This window comes from Quercus robur, chromosome 1 (genome assembly GCF_932294415.1).
Source record: "Quercus robur chromosome 1, dhQueRobu3.1, whole genome shotgun sequence".
NCBI lineage: Eukaryota > Viridiplantae > Streptophyta > Magnoliopsida > Fagales > Fagaceae > Quercus > Quercus robur.
The window spans coordinates 19921277-19941936 of NC_065534.1; the positions used below are offsets into that span (position 1 = coordinate 19921277).

The 20660-nt window shown below is 31.7% G+C and overlaps 2 protein-coding genes across 2 annotated transcripts; one reads left to right on the top strand and one right to left on the bottom strand.

The window, feature by feature from the left end:
• Positions 1-7968: 7968 nt before the first annotated feature.
• On the top strand, positions 7969-9173 carry LOC126724618 (uncharacterized). The gene has a single exon (XM_050429078.1). It carries the CDS (start codon positions 8403-8405, stop codon positions 8895-8897), a length of 495 nt encoding a protein of 164 aa, XP_050285035.1. The 5' UTR covers positions 7969-8402; the 3' UTR covers positions 8898-9173.
• Positions 9174-10386: 1213 nt separating this feature from the next.
• Positions 10387-11308, bottom strand: LOC126713764 (ubiquitin C-terminal hydrolase 13-like). Its single transcript, XM_050413626.1, has 4 exons — positions 11070-11308; positions 10837-10953; positions 10551-10625; positions 10387-10459 (listed from the first exon to the last, which is right to left on the bottom strand). The coding sequence occupies exons 1-4, from the start codon at positions 11070-11072 to the stop codon at positions 10400-10402; spliced, it is 255 nt and encodes an 84-aa protein (XP_050269583.1). The 5' UTR covers positions 11073-11308; the 3' UTR covers positions 10387-10399.
• Positions 11309-20660: the final 9352 nt, after the last annotated feature.

The following is a 20660-nucleotide window of genomic DNA, read 5'->3' on the forward strand; positions in this document are numbered from 1 at the left end:
CTCCAAAATATCTCTAGTAGTATCTGAAATTTTCACAAACAAACTGCTTAATAACAAATAAAAAATGCTTAACATTTTTTTCATTAATCGGCTTAGATGAGATGAATTTTTGTTTCAAGATAGAAATTTCAATTATGATATTAGATTTTTGTTAGTGGATCATGCAACACAATAAATAAAGATATGATTGAAATTTCTGAAGAAAGGGAAAGGAGATTTATAGAGTTCAGTAAGATATGCATATATAACACAAAATTAAGGGTATAGATAAATCTTTGCAAAATTGACTATAAAAATTTGCAAATTAACATACAAGCTTAGTAAGATGTAGCAACCGTTATTATCGATGTTGTATTGATAATGATAAGTAAATCCAAATTTTAGATTTTTCAGAGGAGGAATTTGTATAATTCAAATCTCTGATTCCAAGATAAGAGATTTTACCAGTATTTCATAATTAGTAGCGGTTTAAAGTAGTGATTATGTGGGTTTGATCCTATGTGAGTTACTTAACATAACAACAATTTTAAAAGCATATTCCCGTCATAACCTGTATGGATGTCAATTTATATTTGATTTGACTTTCATCAAGTTTCAAGGGTGAACCCAAATATAATATAATACAATCACCAGTTGTGATAAATAACTTGTGTAGCCCTACTCCTAGTCTCTTAGAATTAGTCTTTTTATAATTAACATAGATTTAGCCTTAACATAAACCAAAAGATACAACTTCATATAAAATAATACTGTAATAATAATTAATTATTATACCCAAAAAAAAGTATCACTTTATCAATAATATCCCTTGAATCTATTTGGCCAAAATAACGTAATCAAACAAACAAACAAAACAGAAGTTTATATTTGTTTCAATAGAGAACGAAAGAAACCGAGTATAGGCAGGCAGCAACTAAATAACGTCAATTTCGTTCAAATCAAAACATGTGGTGCGTGTAGCTTACCATTACAAACAAACAAGTATAAATAAGAAAAAATCTGTTGCGCTTACCATGTCTTCCAATCAAATCTAATGGACCAAAATTAAATACACGTTCTCTATTTTCCTACTCCTCTGCCGTCGCCTCAACAATCGCTCTCTCTTTCTCCCTCTTAAAATCACTTAGAGCCCGTTTGGTTTGCCAACTCAAAACATAGTGTTCAGTGTTTAAACACTGAACACTAGTGTCCAAATTTAAGAACAACCCGTTTGGTGACTCATCTTGAAATAGGATTGTTTGAAAATTAGTACTCAAAAACCAGTGTTTGAAACACTATTTTTGAAACATGGTCTGGGCATATTTTAAACAATGAACAGCGTTGTTGATGGCAACACACAGAACACCATCAACACACAACGGTAATAAACCAGCAACACACAACGGTAATAAACCAGCAATCACAACCCTCAAAAACACCAATTACAACCTACAAGATCTCAACAACACAAATTGGAACCCACAAATACACAACTCACAGATAGTCACGGCAGAAATTTTGTTTTCAATTCTTCCTCTCCACCGCCAAAATGCTTCTTCCTGGATCGGTCTCACAGAAAATCGGTCACGCGAAGAGGCAAATCGGTCACGCGAAGATGATCCATCTGATGATGGTTTGATTGAATCGGAAGGCGATTTGGCCGGAGCCCGAGTGGACTCAGATAAAGCTGGCCAAGAAACCGCACCCATGACCTGCCCAACCTCCGCGACAGCTCCATTCGAAGGCTTGTTCCAGGCTGGCCTCTTTCCTCCATTGCCATTCTCCGAGTTCTCCGCGATCGATTCCTCCGCGGCCAAGGTCGGAGGCGGAGCGGCGACAGCCGCGGGCACAGCTGGCTCAGCCGCGGGCACAGCTTGATAGACCTGGCTTTTTCGTTTTCTGCTCTGAGGGAAAATTGAAGACTGAAGAGAAAAGGAATAAAGAAGAAGAAAAGGCCGTTTTCTGCTCTGAGGGAAAACTGAAGACTGGAGAAAAGGAATAAAGAAGAAGAAAAGGAATAAAGAAGGGATAAAAAACGGATTAAAAAATTATAATTTAATAGGTTGTCAGCTTTTTTTATCAAATAAAACATACATACCAAACACATATTTTACATTTTTTGAACACTGAAAAACATTGTTTAAACAATGATACCAAACACATTTTTTTGTTTTATTCACACTAAAAACACGTTGTTCAACAACACTTTTTAAACCACAATTTTCACATCTTTTTAAACAACAATTTTTAAAAACTACAACCAAACGGGCCCTTAGCTGCTGAACCCAATTCCCTCACTTAGTTTGATCTGATGGTTTTTTTTTTTTTTTTTTTAATGTGGTTTTGGTTTTGGTTTGATGGTCCGGTGGGTGGCACTGGGATATATGGGGGTGGCAGTGTGTTCACGTTGTTATGGTTGTTTGGTGGTGAGAGAGAAATAGTAAAAAAAGAATATTTAAATAAAATGGAAAAAAATATATATAGAGTTAGGGGCATTCACATTAGGCATTGTAAATGGTATATGTATAGAAATTTTAGCATCAAAGTACAAAACAACCTCATTACCCAGTCTTGTAAAAAGTTTTACAATAGTGCTATAGTGGACTTCTACATATACAAGTTATTGTTCACCCATTGTAAACTTAAATTTCATTTTTTTTTTTTTGGTAGTATATATTATGTTATTGAGAGAGGGATTGGATTATATACTATTTTATTAGGTAGTATATATTATTTTAATGAGTTGAATAGAAAAATAAAAGTTAGAATGTTGTGTGTGTTATAAGATGGTATAATATAATTGATAAAGTAACTTTTGAAATAGTAAAATAGAATAGTATGAAAGTTATGGATGTAAATACTCGATGTTGAAAGTATTGTAAAATGATATGATATAAACGATAAGTTAACTTTTAAAGTGCTCGTTTGGATTCCACTGAATCACGCGTCCACGTTTTGCGTTTTCATGTTTTTTTTTTTTTGCACGTGAACAGTAACTTCACATGGATTCACTGTATAGGGGACAAAAATTACTATTCATGCACTGTTTATTAAACAGCACTGTTCACGTACTAAAAAATATTAAAAATAGGTCTCACGGTACTATTCACACTTTTAAAAATTATTTTATTACAATAATTTCAGTTTTCAATTTTAGTAATAATAAGATCAATCCAAAAGGACCAAAATGAAAAAAGGAAATAGTACGAAGAAAATTTCGGGTACGAATGCTTAATAAACTTTTTCTGGAAGGCGGCCAAATATCCTCAGTTGCAGTCGCACACGATTCTTTGTCCCTTGGCGGGCCCCAAGCTCCTACCTTGTGGACTCACCTCAGCCAGATGAATTTATCGTGATGTCGGCGTTCCCAACTCCATTAAGGAGGTGTGTCACTCATATATCCTCTAATATATCTCTTGAAGCATATGGAATTTTCACAAACAAACTGCTTCATAACAAACTAGCCAGCACGCGCATACTCTTCTATTTTCTAGGTAAGAGTTAATTTAGAGTAATCATTATAATTTTATATTTTATATTTTTCAATCACAAGAAAAAAAATTTAGGAGTGTGATGAGTATTTTGTGCGATGAAATAATTTTTTATCACACCTTTAGGTTTTTTTTTTTTTTGTGATTGGAAAATGTAATAATCAGAAATTATAGTAGTTACTCTAAATTAATCCTTACCTAAAATATAGAAGAGCTTCTAAGTATGCGCATGAACGTGTACTCAAAGGCTAGTCTTCATTTAAATTTGCTAAGCTTCCCACTAAAATATGATCACTAGCCAAAGTTTGTTGTCTTTGTCATGAGTAATTGGCATGATGTCTTGCCAATCGAATATTGCTGCTTTCATTGTCTTCTCGTGAGCATAGTATCTCTATCGTTCTCGACAACATTCTCTGTCATCCTTATTCACCATTGTTGTATTTTGAGAACTCATTTCAACATAAAATTAAATTAAATTTAGAGTGGTCGTTGAACATACATACACAATAAACAATAGATTTTTCCTTGTCACAAATAGGGTGTATTAAAACCTCAATAAAATGAACTAATTTTGAACAAATATTACATGTAAGAATTGTAATAATATGTGTAATTGTAATAAATTTTTAGTAAAATAGGAGAAATAAGTTACAGATCTTAAAATTATTTGATACAAAATATTTTTTCCCAAGAGGAGTGATACTTTGCTCAGCGACAGTTATCGATCTGCTGCACAGATATTTGCAGTGTCAGAGTCTTCTGGTGTTCCTAAGAACTCTGAGAAGCGGGACTGTCAAACTGGTTTGTGTCCTCTGAAATTACATGTTATATTCGTGCTTGTTGGGCATGCGGCGTTGTTTCTTCGTCTCAAAAACTATATTTTTCATCATGAATTATAGTGATCGTTTAATATGTTTTACCACACAAAAAAGTATGGCCATTTTGAACAGATGAATTGATGGAAATCGTTTAAAAGGAGCCTGTGGAGAAGATGACTCCAGATTCATGCAGTCATAAGGACAAAACTCAGGAAATACACGGTCAAGTTTTGTTTGAGTGCTGTTGTAGGTGTTGTTTTTTTGTTTTTTAATTATTTTATTTTATTTAAAATGTAGTGTTTTAATCCTTAAATTTAGCCATGGACTACACATTCATAACCAAAAAAATTAAAAAGAGCTTAAATTTAAAATTTAACAACTGCCTTTTTTTTTTTTTAAATAATTTTATTTATGATAGTTATCAAGTTGTATTTAATCCTAAAATGTAGAATTTTAATCTTAAAATTTAGCCATGACTACACAACCATAACAAAAAGTTAAAAATAGATTATATTTACAATGTAGCAGGTACCATTTTTTTCTTTTACGGTAAAAGAGTCAATTTTTTGTTGTTTTATTAATTTTTTTTATTAAGGAATGGCTCCAATTGTATATCCACGTTTTTTTCTTTTTAGTGGTGTTGTTGTTCTTTTATTTATAACAGTTATCAAGTTATATTTAATCCTAAAATTTAGCCATGTACTATACATTCATTATAAAAAGTTAAAAAGAGTTTATATTTAAAAGAGTAATGCTATAGTCACAAATTATCTTATAACATTTTTACAAAATATTGATGTGGCCAACCATGGTTTTCATCTAGGTCTATTATTAATAACACTTTTTAATTTACCAATAATCACTCACTACATAAGTAGTTTGTAAATTTTTTTGTAAAATAGTTTTTGGCTCTAGCATTATTCTATTTAAGATTTAGCAACTACCATTTTTTTCTTTTACGGTAAAAGGCTCAATTTTAATCATAAAATATAGTGTTTTAATCCTAAAAGTTAGCCACTTACTACACATCCATAGCAAAAGTTAAAAAAGAGTTTAAATTTCAAATATATCAACTACCTTTAAGACTGAGAAAAGGTACGTAACAGTTTTTTATGGATTAGTAAATTAATAATTATAAAAAGGGTAAATTAAATTTCAAATATAATTATGCAAATGATAAATATAGTACAAAAAGTTTTTTTTTTTTATTTTATAAAAAGCTTATATTTTAAATTTAGCAACTACCAAATTTTTTTTCTTTTACAGTAAAAATTAGCCACTTACTACACATCCATAACAAAAAGCTAAAAATAGTTTAAATTTCAAATATATCAATTACCTTTAAAACTAAGAAAAAGATATGTAACATTTTTTGTGGAGTAGTAAATTAATAATTAAAAAAAAAAAAGTAAATTGAATTTCACATATAATTATACAAATAATAAATATAGTTTTTGTTACAAAAGAAATTTTTGTACAACAATTTCTTAGATAACAATCACTTAATGTGAGGTTTAAATCATACAATAATTTTTATAAAGTCTCTCACCCGAATTTATCTAATAATATTCCATTCCATCTAATAAATTTGTGCATACCTCAACCTAATAGAGATAAAAGAATTAGGATTAAATATAAGATTATAATTATATTGAATCAACCAAGTATTATAAATTAAATTTGAATTAATCAACACTGATGGGAAAGTAGATGAGAGATGAGGTTATTGGGTTAAATAGAAAAACCAATTACTGATACATTTTGAATGAGAAGTTAATTGTTTTTAGAATATTGGAAAATAAAGTAGCGTGTAATACCCTTTAAAAAAAATCCAAAAGATAAGAAGTTAAATACTTATTCAGTCCAAGTTTGATTGGAAAAAGAAGTCCAAAAGAAGTTTCTCATGGATTGAGGATATCCAATGTCCATATTCACGTGGAATCATATTGGCTAGAAAAAGAAGTAAAAAAAAAAAAGAAAAAAGAAAAGAAAAGAACAACAACTACTCCACCAAGAAGCTATCTACACGAAACTCCTTTCTCAAAAAAAAAAAAAAAAAAAAAAAAGGTCAGTCCTTCATTAAAGGAAGAGTTTGTGTTTTAATACATGACTGATAAACCTACCATCCACGGGCAATTATAAAAACTATCTATAATTTTTCAACGTGAGGGCCTTAAATAAAAAAAAAAAAAACCCTCAAAAAAGATTGTGTGTTTAATTCTAGGCCAAAAAAAAAAGAAAAAAAAAAAAAGAGAAAGAGCCTTACCAATATCCTTTTTCAAGGAGCCATTTCAAGCACAAACCTTTATATTTGAAATTTCAAAGTTAGCCATGGGTAATAAGCCATCGTCAAATACCCTTAAATCCCTAATCACATTCATCCATGGTAGGTAAAAACTCAAAAAAAATTCAATGATAAAGAAAATAAAAGAAAAGAAAAGAAAGAGAAAATTGAAAAAGATAGAACCTAAAAAGCTGTTGGAGCCTCTGATAAAGTCTGTTTAAATTGTTTAGAAACCAAATATGAAAGTAGAAGAAGAAGAGGATGTAGAGCTAAACTGAATGTTTTCAATCTGAAGAAGAATGAGAGAAACTGGCAAAGCATTCGTAAGTTTATTGGTCTTAAAGTATAGAAGTTTTAATTTACATATTTATCTCCATTAGTTGATTAGTTGAAATCTTGTAAGTGATTATGATGAGAGTATTTTAGGCATAAAAATTGAGGAATCCAAACAGGAGAAGCCCCTTAAATAATAGTATAGATATAAAATGCTTAACATTTTTTTCATTAATCAGTTTAGACGAGATGAATTTTTGTTTCATGATAGAAATTTCAATTATGATATTAGATTTTCGTTAGTGGATCATGCAACACAATAAATAGAGCTATGATTGAAATTTCTGAAGAAAGAGAAAGGAGACTTATAGAGGTCAGTAAGATATGCATATATAACATAAAATTAAGGGTATAGATAAATCTTTGCAAAATTGACTATAAAAATTTGCAAATTAACATACAAGCTTAGTAAGATGTAGCAACCGTTATTATCGATGTTGTATTGATAATTATAAGTAAATCTAAATTTTAGATTTTTCAGAGAAGAAATTTATATAATTCAAATATCTGATTCCAAGATAAGAAATTTCACCAATATTTCATAATTAGTAGCGGTTTAAAGTAGTGATTATGTGGGTTTGATCTTATGTGAGTTCCTGTCATAACTTGTATGGATGTCAGCTTATATTTGATTTGACTTTCACCAAGTTTCAAGGGTGAACCCATATATAATATAATACAATCACCAGTTGTGATAAATAACTTGTGTAGCCCTACTCCTAGTCTCTTAGAATTAGACTTTTTATTATTAACATAGAATTAGCCTTAACATAAACCAAAAGATACAACTTCATATAAAATAATACTGTAATAATAATTAATTATTATACCCCAAAAAAGAGTATTACTTTTATCAATAATATTCCCTTGAATCTATTTGGCCAAACTAACGTAAACAAACAAACAAACAAAACAGAAGTTTATATTTGTTTACATAGAGAACGAAAGAAACCTAGTATAGGTAGGCAGCAGTTAACGTCAATTTCGTTGAAATCAAAACATGTGGTGCGTGTAGCTTACCATTACAAACAAACAAGAATAAATAAGAAAAAATCTGTTGCGCTTACCATGTCTTCCAATCAAAATCTAATGGACCAAAATAAAAATACACGTCTCTATTTTCCTACTCCTCCGCAGTCGCCTTAACAATCGCTCTCTCTTTCTCCCTCTTAAAATCACTTAGCTGCTCAACCCAATTCCCTCACTTCCCAAAATCCCAACCACTAATTCCTTTCTCGGAATATTCCCAATATTTTCTCTCTCTTTTTTCCCTCTATCCAACCACTTCTCAGAAAATTTCCTCGAATTGAAGGAATTCAGAGAAAATGATCCGCCGGCGATTGTTTTCTCGGATTTTCTAAAAGAAAATCCGATCCGTCTCTCTCTTTCTCTCTCTCTCTGATTCAGCTCTCCCTCAAGTTTTTCCAGTCAATCCGAAAGCACTCGAAAGAAGAGAAGGATCGTCGTTGACTGTGCGATTGAACGGAGAGGAGAGCGATGGCGGGGTTTAATCGGGGGAAACCACTGTTATCGGAGAAAGGGAAAGAGAGGCGGCGGATTGCGGAGGAGGTAGGCGGAACGGCGGCGGAGTGCGCCGCCGTATGTTGCTGCTGTCCGTGCAGCCTCGTGAACCTTGTGATCCTCGCCGTCTATAAGGTCCCCGCCCGTCTTTGCAAGAAGGCTTGGAAACGACGCCGTTTATTGAAGACGAAGAAGAAGGCTTTCATTATGCACAACAACGATAGAGAGAGTTCGATGGTGCATGGCGTTGATAATGGGCCCTCCAAATTGGGCTTAGTGGCTGAGGTGAAGAAGCTCAGTCTTGATGATCAGTATGATCGTCATAATCAGTTGATGATGAACGGTGGTGATGACAAGAAGCGTGATGGCGGTAATGGAACGGAGGCCGTTGATTGGGAGAAGGAAATGTGGGACCGGTTCGGTTCGGGTGGGTTTTGGAGAAGTCGGTCTCAGAGAGACACGTCATCGTGACTCACTTTTTTCTGAGGAATATTTTTGTGTACATACAAGAAAGTATCCCAAATAAAAAAAAAAAAAAAAAAGGAAAAAAGAAAAAAGAGAGTTTGGTTTTCAATTTTCAGAGATGAAACACTGCCAGCTCAGATACATTTGAGATTTGAACACGAATTTGGAAAATGTTCATTTTGGTACTACAGGGTTTAGAACTGTATACAATATTAGGCTCATAGAGATTGAAATTTTGAAATACGTGATGTCAAGTCAATGATGACATGATTTTCTTTTCTCCCCTTTTTTTTTTTTTTTAATTTTTAATTTTTAATTTGTATATCTAATATTAGAGATTGTGATGACATGATGCAGCTCGATGATGAGACTTAGGAGACTACGGATGAGTTGTAGATCTAGATATTATGAATTCGATATCCCACGAAATGTTTATCTAAATTATTTAATACTCGATTTTTGCGGGTAAATTATGTATTTGTGGCCTATTCACCAAGGTAGGGCACTTCAAACCATGCCTCTATATATATATATATATATATATATTAGAGATTGTGATGATTTACAAGATTTCTTTTATAATAAAATCTTACTCTCATAAAGTTAGCTCTAATATTTAGGCATGTGCACCTTAGCTTAATGTTTTGAGCACATTTGTGGCAAAAATTAAGCCATATTGAGAACTATAGGAACCTTGCCCTTTGTCATAGTTACAATGATTTCTAGTTAATCACTAAACAGTATCTATAAATTTAATCAAATTGGGTACAAAGATGTGGAGGCAAAATACTAGTTCAATTCTTATTGGGTATATCAAAAAGTTGGACAAGAGTCTTTAGACAAAGTGAGGTCTCCATGAGAAAAATGAGATTGGAAGAGTTCATGATACTATTATCCCTTTCTCAAGGCAGATATTTTAGTTTCGACTTGGGAAAATTTGTAGCATAACCACTACTAGGAAGCTTTGAGGAGGGAGATCAAGATCTTCTAAAATTCAAGGGATTTTAACAATATCGGTGTATAAGAAGTCGAATCCACTAAAGATCAAATCAAATCTGAGTTTTTGTTGAGAATTACCAACTCTCAAGATTTTAAATGCACAAACTAAAATTCTTACAAGATGATGTAAGTTTTGTTCAAGTATACTTAAATTTGAATTACACTATATTTTAAACAAAAGGCAGCCTAAATCCAGGCCAAATTGACTTAACTACACCCCAGGAACTTTAGAATTGGACATGTCCCCAAGTACACATCTCAATGCTAACTTCACTTGATTCCTAATCAGAGTTGCCTTCACTGCTTTTCCATTGTCATGCTCCAACTAGCAACTTCAGCAGAATAATAAACCCTTCATGCAAATAACACTCAAGAATCAGAAACTTGGAGACACAAGTATTCTGAATGTCTCCCAATTTCTCAGTGTAGACATTTCATTAAAATCTAATACTTGCATTTCCTATATGTTCTTGGGAAGAGGGAAGTTTACCTGATTAGTTGTATTAGCCCTATATATGAGCATTGTCAGAGTGCTCCAATCCAAGATACTCTTGCCAAGGACCATCACCCTGTGGGCAGGTGAACAAGAAAACATTGAAAAAAAAATGTGAGAACAATCTCAGAAATATAGAAAATACTAAGACATTTCTATGAACAAACCTGAAAATGACTGGAGACAATGTCGGAGTCCTGAAGGTACTCTGGACGACCTTGAGAAAGAAATGCAAACTTCCACTGGCCAAATGAAAAACAGAGTGATAATAGTTATGTATTGATTAAATGATTTCAAACATATTGATTTAATGCAACACATTTAGTATAAAAAATAAGTACAAACTTAATACATGACTAACTATTAGTATCCAGCATTAACTCATCTACCAAACCAAGTTACTTAGCAGAAATATGAATAGAACAAGGAAAAAATGTAAGAGGTAAGATATACCTTGGCAAACTCTTCATCTGGAACTTGTAATTTCTTCTGTATTCGCACTTTAATTTCAGCCAAAGTCTCACCCTCATGCATGACCATGAAAAAAGGTTCCCCAAAGTTCTCAATTTTCTGTATAATACAGAAGGAATTTAAAATCCTCTGAAGATACTTGTTATCATGAAATACAAGCAAATATGGAAACATGGAATTATGACTTTAAATAAATTAGTTGCAGAGCTTGTTACCATAGGGTTCTGAGCTGTGTCTTTTATGAAATGGTACACATGTATTAGGCGATCATCGGGACCGAGATTTTTCTCTTCTTCTGGGATCTAAAACATTTGAAAACAAGGGAAATCCAGCATTATAAACAAATCAGAATATAGAAATAATATTACTTCTAAACCATTACTCCCTTGTCATGTCATTTGATCATCAGAGAGAGAGAGAGAGACAGAGCAACCTCCTCTGCCCGTATTGTCCAGTAATGATCATTTATGTTCTCAATCTTTTCGCCAAGGGGGAAAATCTGCATATATGTGATGGCAGGATCAAAGGGCTATCAATCAATGAGAACTAATAAATGTGATTACATGTACAAGTTATCTGATAGCTAAGAACAGTTACAACAGCTACAGAAAAAAATTTATTAATGGAAGCCTCAAATTACATAAGTACTTTTTCGCTACCAGCTCACTTAACAGACAAAGCTTATTAGATCTGAAAGAACCATTATGCTTTGGGTGAAAACGCAGTTGTTCCAAAAACATCCCATGTAAATAATCTTTGCCATATCAAAAGGATAGATACATAGAATTCTTTCTCTTTAATCTTTATATGAAAGTTTTGTAGTTCAGAAGAATAATAGTAAGATTAGTAACAGCAGGCAAATATGAGGCTCACACCCTGTAGATCTTGTGATTGAAAACTTCGAGCAACCTAAGTTCTGCATCAGGATGAGACAACTCAACCTGTTTCAAAGCGCATCAAACAAAGTATAAACAAAAAAAATACTTCATGCAGAAAGCCACTAAGGAGATAAATGTATTTAGCCGATTATTATGACTCATGCAAGTGTTAGTAAAAATGATGAACAGGCACAAATTTACCTTTGTTTTAAGATCATTAATTACATCTCCTACTGTGCTCCGTTTTGGCAGTGTTGTATTATGAACACCACCTAGATACAAGTGGACCAAATGTTTTAGCATGAATAAACTATGAAGTGTCAGACTGTCAGTTTGTAAGAATTTGATCAGTTTACTCACTTCATCCTTGGTAGCATGATGAAATGCTACTTTCAGAGTTTTCAAACCCTGTAATTCTGGTTGAGGGATGTCTAATACTTCATAGTACAATATATCCGAAGTCTGCCACAAAATGCAAAAAAAGGTAAGTTGTTTTACATTGTAGCAGTCTGCACTACTTAGGGCCAAGCAACAATTACCTGATTATAGTGGACTAATATATCAGACAAATTCTCTGCCCCCTGGTACCTAATAGGTTGGGGTTTGGGTTTTTGAGAGTAACAGTTGTGAGAGGTAAGCCTGATTTTGGATGGATCATCCAAACCAAGTTGCTCTGCCACTCTTTCTACAACTTCATCATAACTATGAAGTTTTGACCTTCAAAATTTGTATTTAAGAAAAGTAGAAGATAACAATGGAATCAATAACCAGCTTTTAGCTCATAAACATACTAGCTAGTGCACACAAAAACTCACAGTAATATAAAATAAGAGAGTTCTACTACTTAAACCAATTAACTGACTCACAGCTCTAGACAGAAATCATCCTTCGTCGGCTCATCCAGAGCTCGAAAATGAATAACCTAAAATATATCAAACATGCATGACTAGCAATGTCAGGTGCTGCTTTACCATGTTGATAAAATGAAGCAAGGAGAGGTATAATTAAAAATTGTATTAACTATGATAAGTAAATTGAAAAAATAATGTTTTTGTAAATTAACATTCTGATAGGAAGCATTAAAATTTAGACACTGCTATTATAAACCTCTAGACAAGAATTATCAATAGAGCATAGTTTAAAGTGGTGAGTCATACAGTCATATAAGACTACAAGATTAGACAGCAGTGGAGACTACAGTGTTTAGAAGAGGACTTTGAGCACCTGAGGCTTCCACAAAGAGGTGAGTCTCAAAGAAAATACACCAAGTCGATGTCAATTACACCACAAAGTGAGCAAGGACTGGCTTCAAACCTTGGGCCAATGTCCAAGGAATGCTATTCATGGACCAGCTGGCTCAAGGCCTAGGCCTAAGGCCCCAAAAATTGTAAAAAAAAAAATGTCTTAATATTGTAAAATGATAATTTTTTTAAAAAAGAAAAAATAGGTGAATTTTGCTTCTTCTTCTTTTTTTTTTTTTTTTTTTTTCCCACCTCCAAGAAGGCCCCCAAAATATTATCCAATAGAAATCCAACTCAATTGATGAAATTATAAACTATTTCACTCAAAAAATAATTATGAGTATGCCGAATAATCATTGAAACTTTTTTCCAAACAACTTGTGAAAGAGATGTAAATAAAACTTAAATACAAGAACTTAATTAGCAATTTTACATTTTAAAAAACAAGAATGGTTATAATACAAAATTTTATATAAGATAGAAAGTCAAATAAATAGTATTTAATTAGTGTTTAGTATGAAAAAAGCCCACTAAAATTTTGCGTTGGGCCTCCAGCTCCTAATGCATTGGGTCAGCCCTGTCCCTGCCTCTGCCCCCTTCTTTTCTTTCTTTTTATCTATATTAGTATTTAATAATGGAAGCCTTGCAATAAATTTTGCATTGGGTCAACATCCTTTTCTTTTTATTTATTTTTTTTTTTTTTGCAATTTTCACATTGTTCAACCTTTTATTTCATTTACCGTTAACAGGTCATACCAAGTTCACAAAACTCATACTTTTGCGAGATTCAGGATTTTCTTATATTTTATATTCCAATCTTATTATGCACATTATTAATTTTTTTTCTCTTTTATCTCTTCTTATATCCTATAGTTTCACTTTATTCAACCTTTTATCTCCTTTAACCCTTAACCTTCTATCTTATTTTCCATATAATTTTTTTATTACTTCCTTTCCACCCTCTTCACCATTCATTCCACCATCTTCACCATTCATTCCAAGTTATATCCACCCAAAAAAAAAAAAAAAAAACTAACACTCTCTCTAGTTCTTTGATTTTGTTTGGATTATACCGAAATAAACAACCACACATATTTTCCAAGAAAGGTACTGCTCAAATTTAAAGATACAGGTCCTAAAAAAAAAAAAAAAATTTTAAGATAAGACCAGCGGGTAGAACCAGACTTGGTTAATAAAATGCAGAGCAATGTCATATCAATGTAACAAATCCAAGCAAACAAAGAAACATCAGGAAGCAAAAGGTATTTACAGATTGGGTTACCTCCATAGGTGTTAATGAAGATATGTATGATTTTGGCGATTTGCCCACAACCAAAAAGCACTAATTTTGCACTGGTATTCTACACTTTTTAGCAAGAATCGCAAAAAAACCTGAAGATGAAATAACATATATATCACAAACTCACGATATATAGAACAAAAACACCATCATATTAAACAGAAAAATAAAATAAAAATTATCAGGGGGCACTTACAAATCACAATCACAATCACAATCACAATCACAAGCTTTTCACTTTGGCAATCACACCAATTTATACTCTCTATTCAATAAGTGTGTTACTTATACAAACACTTTCCACGTGAATAAAGGATAAGTAATCATCACACATTTTTAGTCATTTCTCTCTTTGTGCGTGCCACTTTGAATCTCATACTCATATTGTCCTAAGTAACATCTGAAAATTAAGGGTAATATAATTATGTATTGACTTTTGAATGACTAGGTGTTTAGCTGTCACTCAAAAATTACACTTCTTTTTTCTTTTCTTTTTATCAGATACTTTAAACTTTCGCTATGTTTAAACCTTAAACTTTTAAAATGTTTTATTTAAACTTCAAAGTTTCTTAAAAGGTATTGTTAACCACCATGACTATCGGATTTGTGCTTAAGGAAGAAAGAATAAAGAACAAATATAAATATAATGGTTTTACTTTTACACTATGTTGGAATATTTTTTTAAAAATCATAATTTTGATTAAATGGTCATTCAAGTCAAATGATAAAATCGATTTTATACATTTAAAATTAAATCAATATAATAATGTCTCTAATAATAGCTTTGGTTTTCTTTTACCGTTTTCAAAGCTTTTTAATTTGCTCCAACGCATAGCTTAAAATTGGTTTTGACCACAAACTTATATGTCATAGAGCTGAAACTTTTCAAATCAGGATTTTGTATCCGGTGCATCTTTGTTGATGTTCAAAAGGCTAGTATCTTAATTGATTTTCATGTGTAATTCAATAGCCGTGCGTTACTATCCATTTTAAGGATAATCAAAACGGCAATAAAGTAAATGTATTTAAAACCCAAATTAACATGATCTTCATTGTACGTTTCTTTAGCCTATATGTATATCATATGCAACCCTCATGCCCGGCTGAGATACAATGAAAAAATCAATTTTCTTATGAGCACCATTTTCATGTAAAAAGAAAACTCCCTACATATTTGCCAAGTACAAATTTTAGTTTCATGAAAATAATATATCCTTGTATATACTATATTTCTATGTAAAAGAAAAGTACTATTGAGAGTTTCTTATCCTATAAATGGTGTAGGCTTGAAGGATAATTTAGCAAAGGTGGCTGGATTGTTATATTCCGAGGGCGGAATGCATAATGTTTAGTCTACTATACTGGAAATCTCATAGGCACGTGCATAATCTCAAGACAATGACATGGTCCACGCCTCAACCTCACCATCAAAAAATGTATATGAAGACGGTAAATTGCTTCTTGTTATAAGATTACTTTGAAGTATTATCAAGGTAACATCTCTCCACCATTCTCTAATTTTCTGGTAAATCTAATTTATGTGAATTTTAATCATTTATATGATTTGTTGAATGTAATGAAATTCAATTTATTTATCAATTATTGTTCTTAGGAACAACACACTAAGATCCAAGACTATCTAAATGTCGTCAGACTCTCCAAGGAAAAATATACTTACTAGTGCTAAAACACAGAAGAATTGAAATCTTAAATCAAAACATTATGTGTGGATAATATGAACTACCCAAACAAAGAATTATGGAACAGTGAATAACCAGAGCTAGTACTCACTACATCAAAAAATTTCCATTAATGAAATACGTAAATCTATTAGAAAATAAAAAATACGCATGTTGAATGAAATGGTTGTTGCTATTTGTTACAATAACGAATCATTGGTTTAATTAAATAACTAAAAAAAAAATAGATAGACCTTTCTTTTTTTTTTTTTTTTAGAGAGTTTCAATTTATATCGTTCGCTCCTAATGATAGCTCATTATTATTAGACCAAGACACCAATAAATTTTTTATGTAAGCAGAGATTAATAGACTTTTCTCTTAGTTTCTTAGGTTGACAAATCTTCTCAACTGAAAAATAGCTTATATGGATAATACATTCTATTTGACCACAAGCCTAATTCTAATTTGAGACATGCGTGCTTTAATCAAATCAACACACGAGTGTCATGTAAGGGTCATCAAATAGCCCATGACCCATGGGCTGGCCCAGCAGCCCGCTAGCCCACCAGGCTAATGGGCAGCCTAGCCCGGTAATATTGAAGCCCGTGGGCAGCCCAGTAGCCCAATGGGACAGGCTATGGGTTGGTTTCTTTACCCATGGGTGCCCGGTGGGCCGTCCCGTTAGCCCAGCCCAGTAGCCCGACCCGTTAGCCTGACTTATTGCCCAAAATTTATAACAAAATAATTTGGGGGTTGGGTGAATGAGGGATTGAACTTTAGACATTATAAAAACTTTAAGAACACACACCTAACCACTAAATACTTGGAATGATTGTGATACAATATGCATAATAAATATATATTTTGGTATTAGTCTAGTAGCTTTGATTTTTAAAACAAAGTTACTAAGATGATTGTTGCCCTACCTCTGTGCCTCTGGAAAGAAAGTCATTCTTTCCTTTGATAAATTCCAATTCTTTCTTTACAAGTTACAATTATAGAAGAAATTCCTTAAAAAAAAAAAAAAAAAAAAAAAAAAAAAGGCTTACCGTTGGTTGGAAGAAATTCTTTCCTTAATGAGTTGATATTTGATTCTTCATAGATTTCCTTTAAGAATTGGTATTTTATTCTTCAAATATTTCCTTTAAAAGTTGATATTTAATTCAATGTACTTATTTATTCTTATCAATAAAAGTTAATTAATCTTATTTTAGTACTTTTTTAAGAGGTATGTCTTAGTATTTTTTTTAATAGAATCTTTTTAGTAGATTTAATTGTTCAATTTGATAGTTTGTAATAATATATAATTATAATTTTTTTGGTTAAATTTTTATAACCCCATTGAAGACTTGTTAAAAATGCCCATGGGTAGCCCATTAAACCCACCTCACTGGCCCAGCCCGCTAAAGCCCAAATGGGCATTGCCCATGGGTAGGGCCATGGGCTAGGGTTTTTCCATCCAACCCGGCCCGACCCAGCCCATTGACTAGTCAACAGCCCGTTAAGCCCAGCCCATTAGACCCATGGGCCAAGTAAAAACGGGTCGGGCTGGCCCGGCCCGGCCCATTGACGAGGCCTAGTGTCATGTGAGCTTTGCATCGATATATAAATAATTAGTAAATAATTATAAATAACTTATCGTACTTGTGTCTGTAAATAATTAGTGAAGTAGTTTGTAGACGTTAGAATCTGTTTTGAGTTTGTTAGAGATGATTAAGCAGTTATGCTATGTTTTAGATATAAATAGCAAAGCTGATCTTAATTATAACTATACTTTCATTTTCTTCTGATCAATAAAATCATGCAGTTCTTTTTATAGAGAGAGAGTTCCTTCTTGAGTGAGAAAGTGAGAAATTTAATATGTTTAATTTAAACCTTTCTATCACATTTTTTTCTGTTAACCTCATTAAACACCATTTGATAAAAAAATGAAATTTATTTTAAACTTTGCGGTTTAAAGAAAACTTATCCAAAACTCTAAAGGTATATATAAAACTATATGTCTTCTCAAAAAAAAAATTTATATATATATGAAATTATAAGTTTAAATGAAATGTTTTTAGAAGTTGTAAGATTTAAATAAAATATTTTGAAATTTAAAGTTTAAATAATCCACACCCAAAATTATGAGGTTTAAAAAAAAATTTACCTTTTTATGAAAAAATATGTTTTTGCCGGGAGCTGTTATTTACTTGGGGGAAAATTATGAGTTATAGAATTAAAATTTTGTTTCGTAGGCATGAAGGGAAATAAAAAATAACGAAAATGTAAAAAATATATTTAAAAAATAAAATATTAAATATCTTTTATTATAAATTTTTGGTAGGAGAGAAAAGTAAAATAGAAAACTATAAATACACTCTATGTTAAATTATTATTTTTTACTAGAGAGATCATTCTTTAAAAAAAAATTACGTAGTGTCAGATATTAAACTATTAATATTTCTGTTATGTTTTTCTGGGTATTAGAATGATTAAAAATTTTGGACCTTGATAAGAAACAATCATCCCTCCATTTCTTCTCAAACCTATTTTCGTTGTCTAATGACAATTTATCCATCCTATTCAGATGCTCTTGGTGTCACTAGAAAGAATGTTCAGTGAATATTCTAAGTTTAGGTAATTATGGTCACCACAACCATTTTAGCAAAATTTGATACTATTTTTATGGGAAATAGAAAAGTTTATCAAAAAAATTAATTGCTTAATTTCCTTTACTATAAAATTTTCTTAAAATAATTTATTGACAAATACTTTTATAGCATCCTTTAAGAAAATCCTTATTTTTATGGTTTCTTCACATTTTGCTTATTGAGCACTCCATCATGGCCCAAGTTGTTATGAAGACATGTACTAACTTGGAAGGATTTAAGTTTTTAAGTTACTCTGCTATTGAATTCCTATTTTGTTCTTTTATTTTAAAATAGGTTAGATTGGATTTTATCATATTATTTCATAATCGATACTAAATTTATATTAATTAATCTTTGTTTAAATGTCGATAACCTACTAAAATTAAATCCACCAATTTCACAATAGATAAATAACATTTTAAGAATATATAAATGGAGTTAAATTCCATTTCGCATCTTCCTTGGAGACTTATAATATTTTCAGTCTTATTCCTCTAGAGAGGACTAAGGAACGTTTTTGTCATTCTTTTTCCAAAAAGGTAGTATAAAATTAAAGAATAGTATTTTTGTCCGAAATTTTTTAAGAGATCCATTAGTCTAATGATGAAACTAAAAATGGTATTTTAAAATACCATTTTTATATATATTCTTTATTCTTTGTTCCTCTGGCGAATCAAAACAAAATATACGTAATAACCTACTAATGAAACTGTTAGTATATTTTAAATTAAATTACGATAGAACTTATTTTGTACCTACTAATGAAACTGTCAGTACATTTTAAATTAAATTACGTTAGAACTTAATTTGTAATTAGTTAAAGCTTAAAAAAGAGATGAGTTATTTAATAAAGTGAGGTTAATTAAACAAAGAGTAACTTTATGTAAGTTAAATTAAATTAATAAAGAGGAGTTATCTATACTAATAAATATTATGTAGGTTAAAGAGGTTCTTGAAGACTATATATATAGCTATGCTACGAGCATTTTCAAATAAAGAGTGAAGGAAGAAAAATAGTTAAAGCAAGGAGCCCTGTCTTCTTTTTCTAAAGTGTTTGTGAGTAATGTGTGAGAGTGAGTGAATTCAACAATATTCCTAAACACTTGAGAGATTTCGGGTCAAAGAAAGGTATTTCTTTTGGTGGAGTTTTGAACTCAACCACTTATGCAGAGTTGGTCTGAGTTATACAACGAATTGTTGGGTTATTGTATCTTGGAGAGGACAAGTCAAAAAAAGAAATTTTGCTGCATTGATTTTTGGGCTTTGCCAACCGTGGAGGGCTTGAATCTCCTTAAAAAGAGATTTATGTGCCTCGGTCCAACATTGTTTGTTTAAATTTCTAATTTTATTGTAACCAAAATATTATTTTTGGAGAAATTACCAATAATATGATATTTTGGTTACGATAAAATTAGGAATTTAAACAAACAATGTCTAATTGATACACAGAAATCTCGCTCTCTTTAAGGAGATTCAAACCCTCTATAGCTGCTCAAGCCCAGAAATCGATGTAGCAAAATTTCTCTTTTTGACTTGTCCCCTCCAGGATACAATAACCCAACAATTCGTTGTATAGCTCGGACCAACTCTGCATAAGTGGTTGAGCTCAAAACTCTACCAAAAAAAACACCTTTCTTTGACCCGAAATCTCTCAAGTGTTTAGGAATATTGTTGAATTCACTCACTCTCACACATTACTCACAAATACTTTAGAAAAGAAGAGAGGGCTCCTTGCTTTAACTATTTCTCTTCCTTCACTCTTTATTTGAAAATGTCTGTAGCGTAGCTATATATATAGAGTCTTCAAGAACCTCTTTAACCTACATAATTTTTTTTTTTTTTTTTTTTTTTTTTTGGTTGCCTGCCACGGTATCCGGGGCTTCGCCCCGACTAATCCGTTGGTCGACCCGGGTCGCACACCTGGCTGTGGTGGGTGAGTCTCCCAACAGGGCATTCTGCATACACAACCTACATAATATTTATTACTATAGATAACTCCTCTTTATTAATTTAATTTAACTTACATAAAGTTACTCTTTGTTTAATTAACCTCACCTTATTAAATAACTCATCT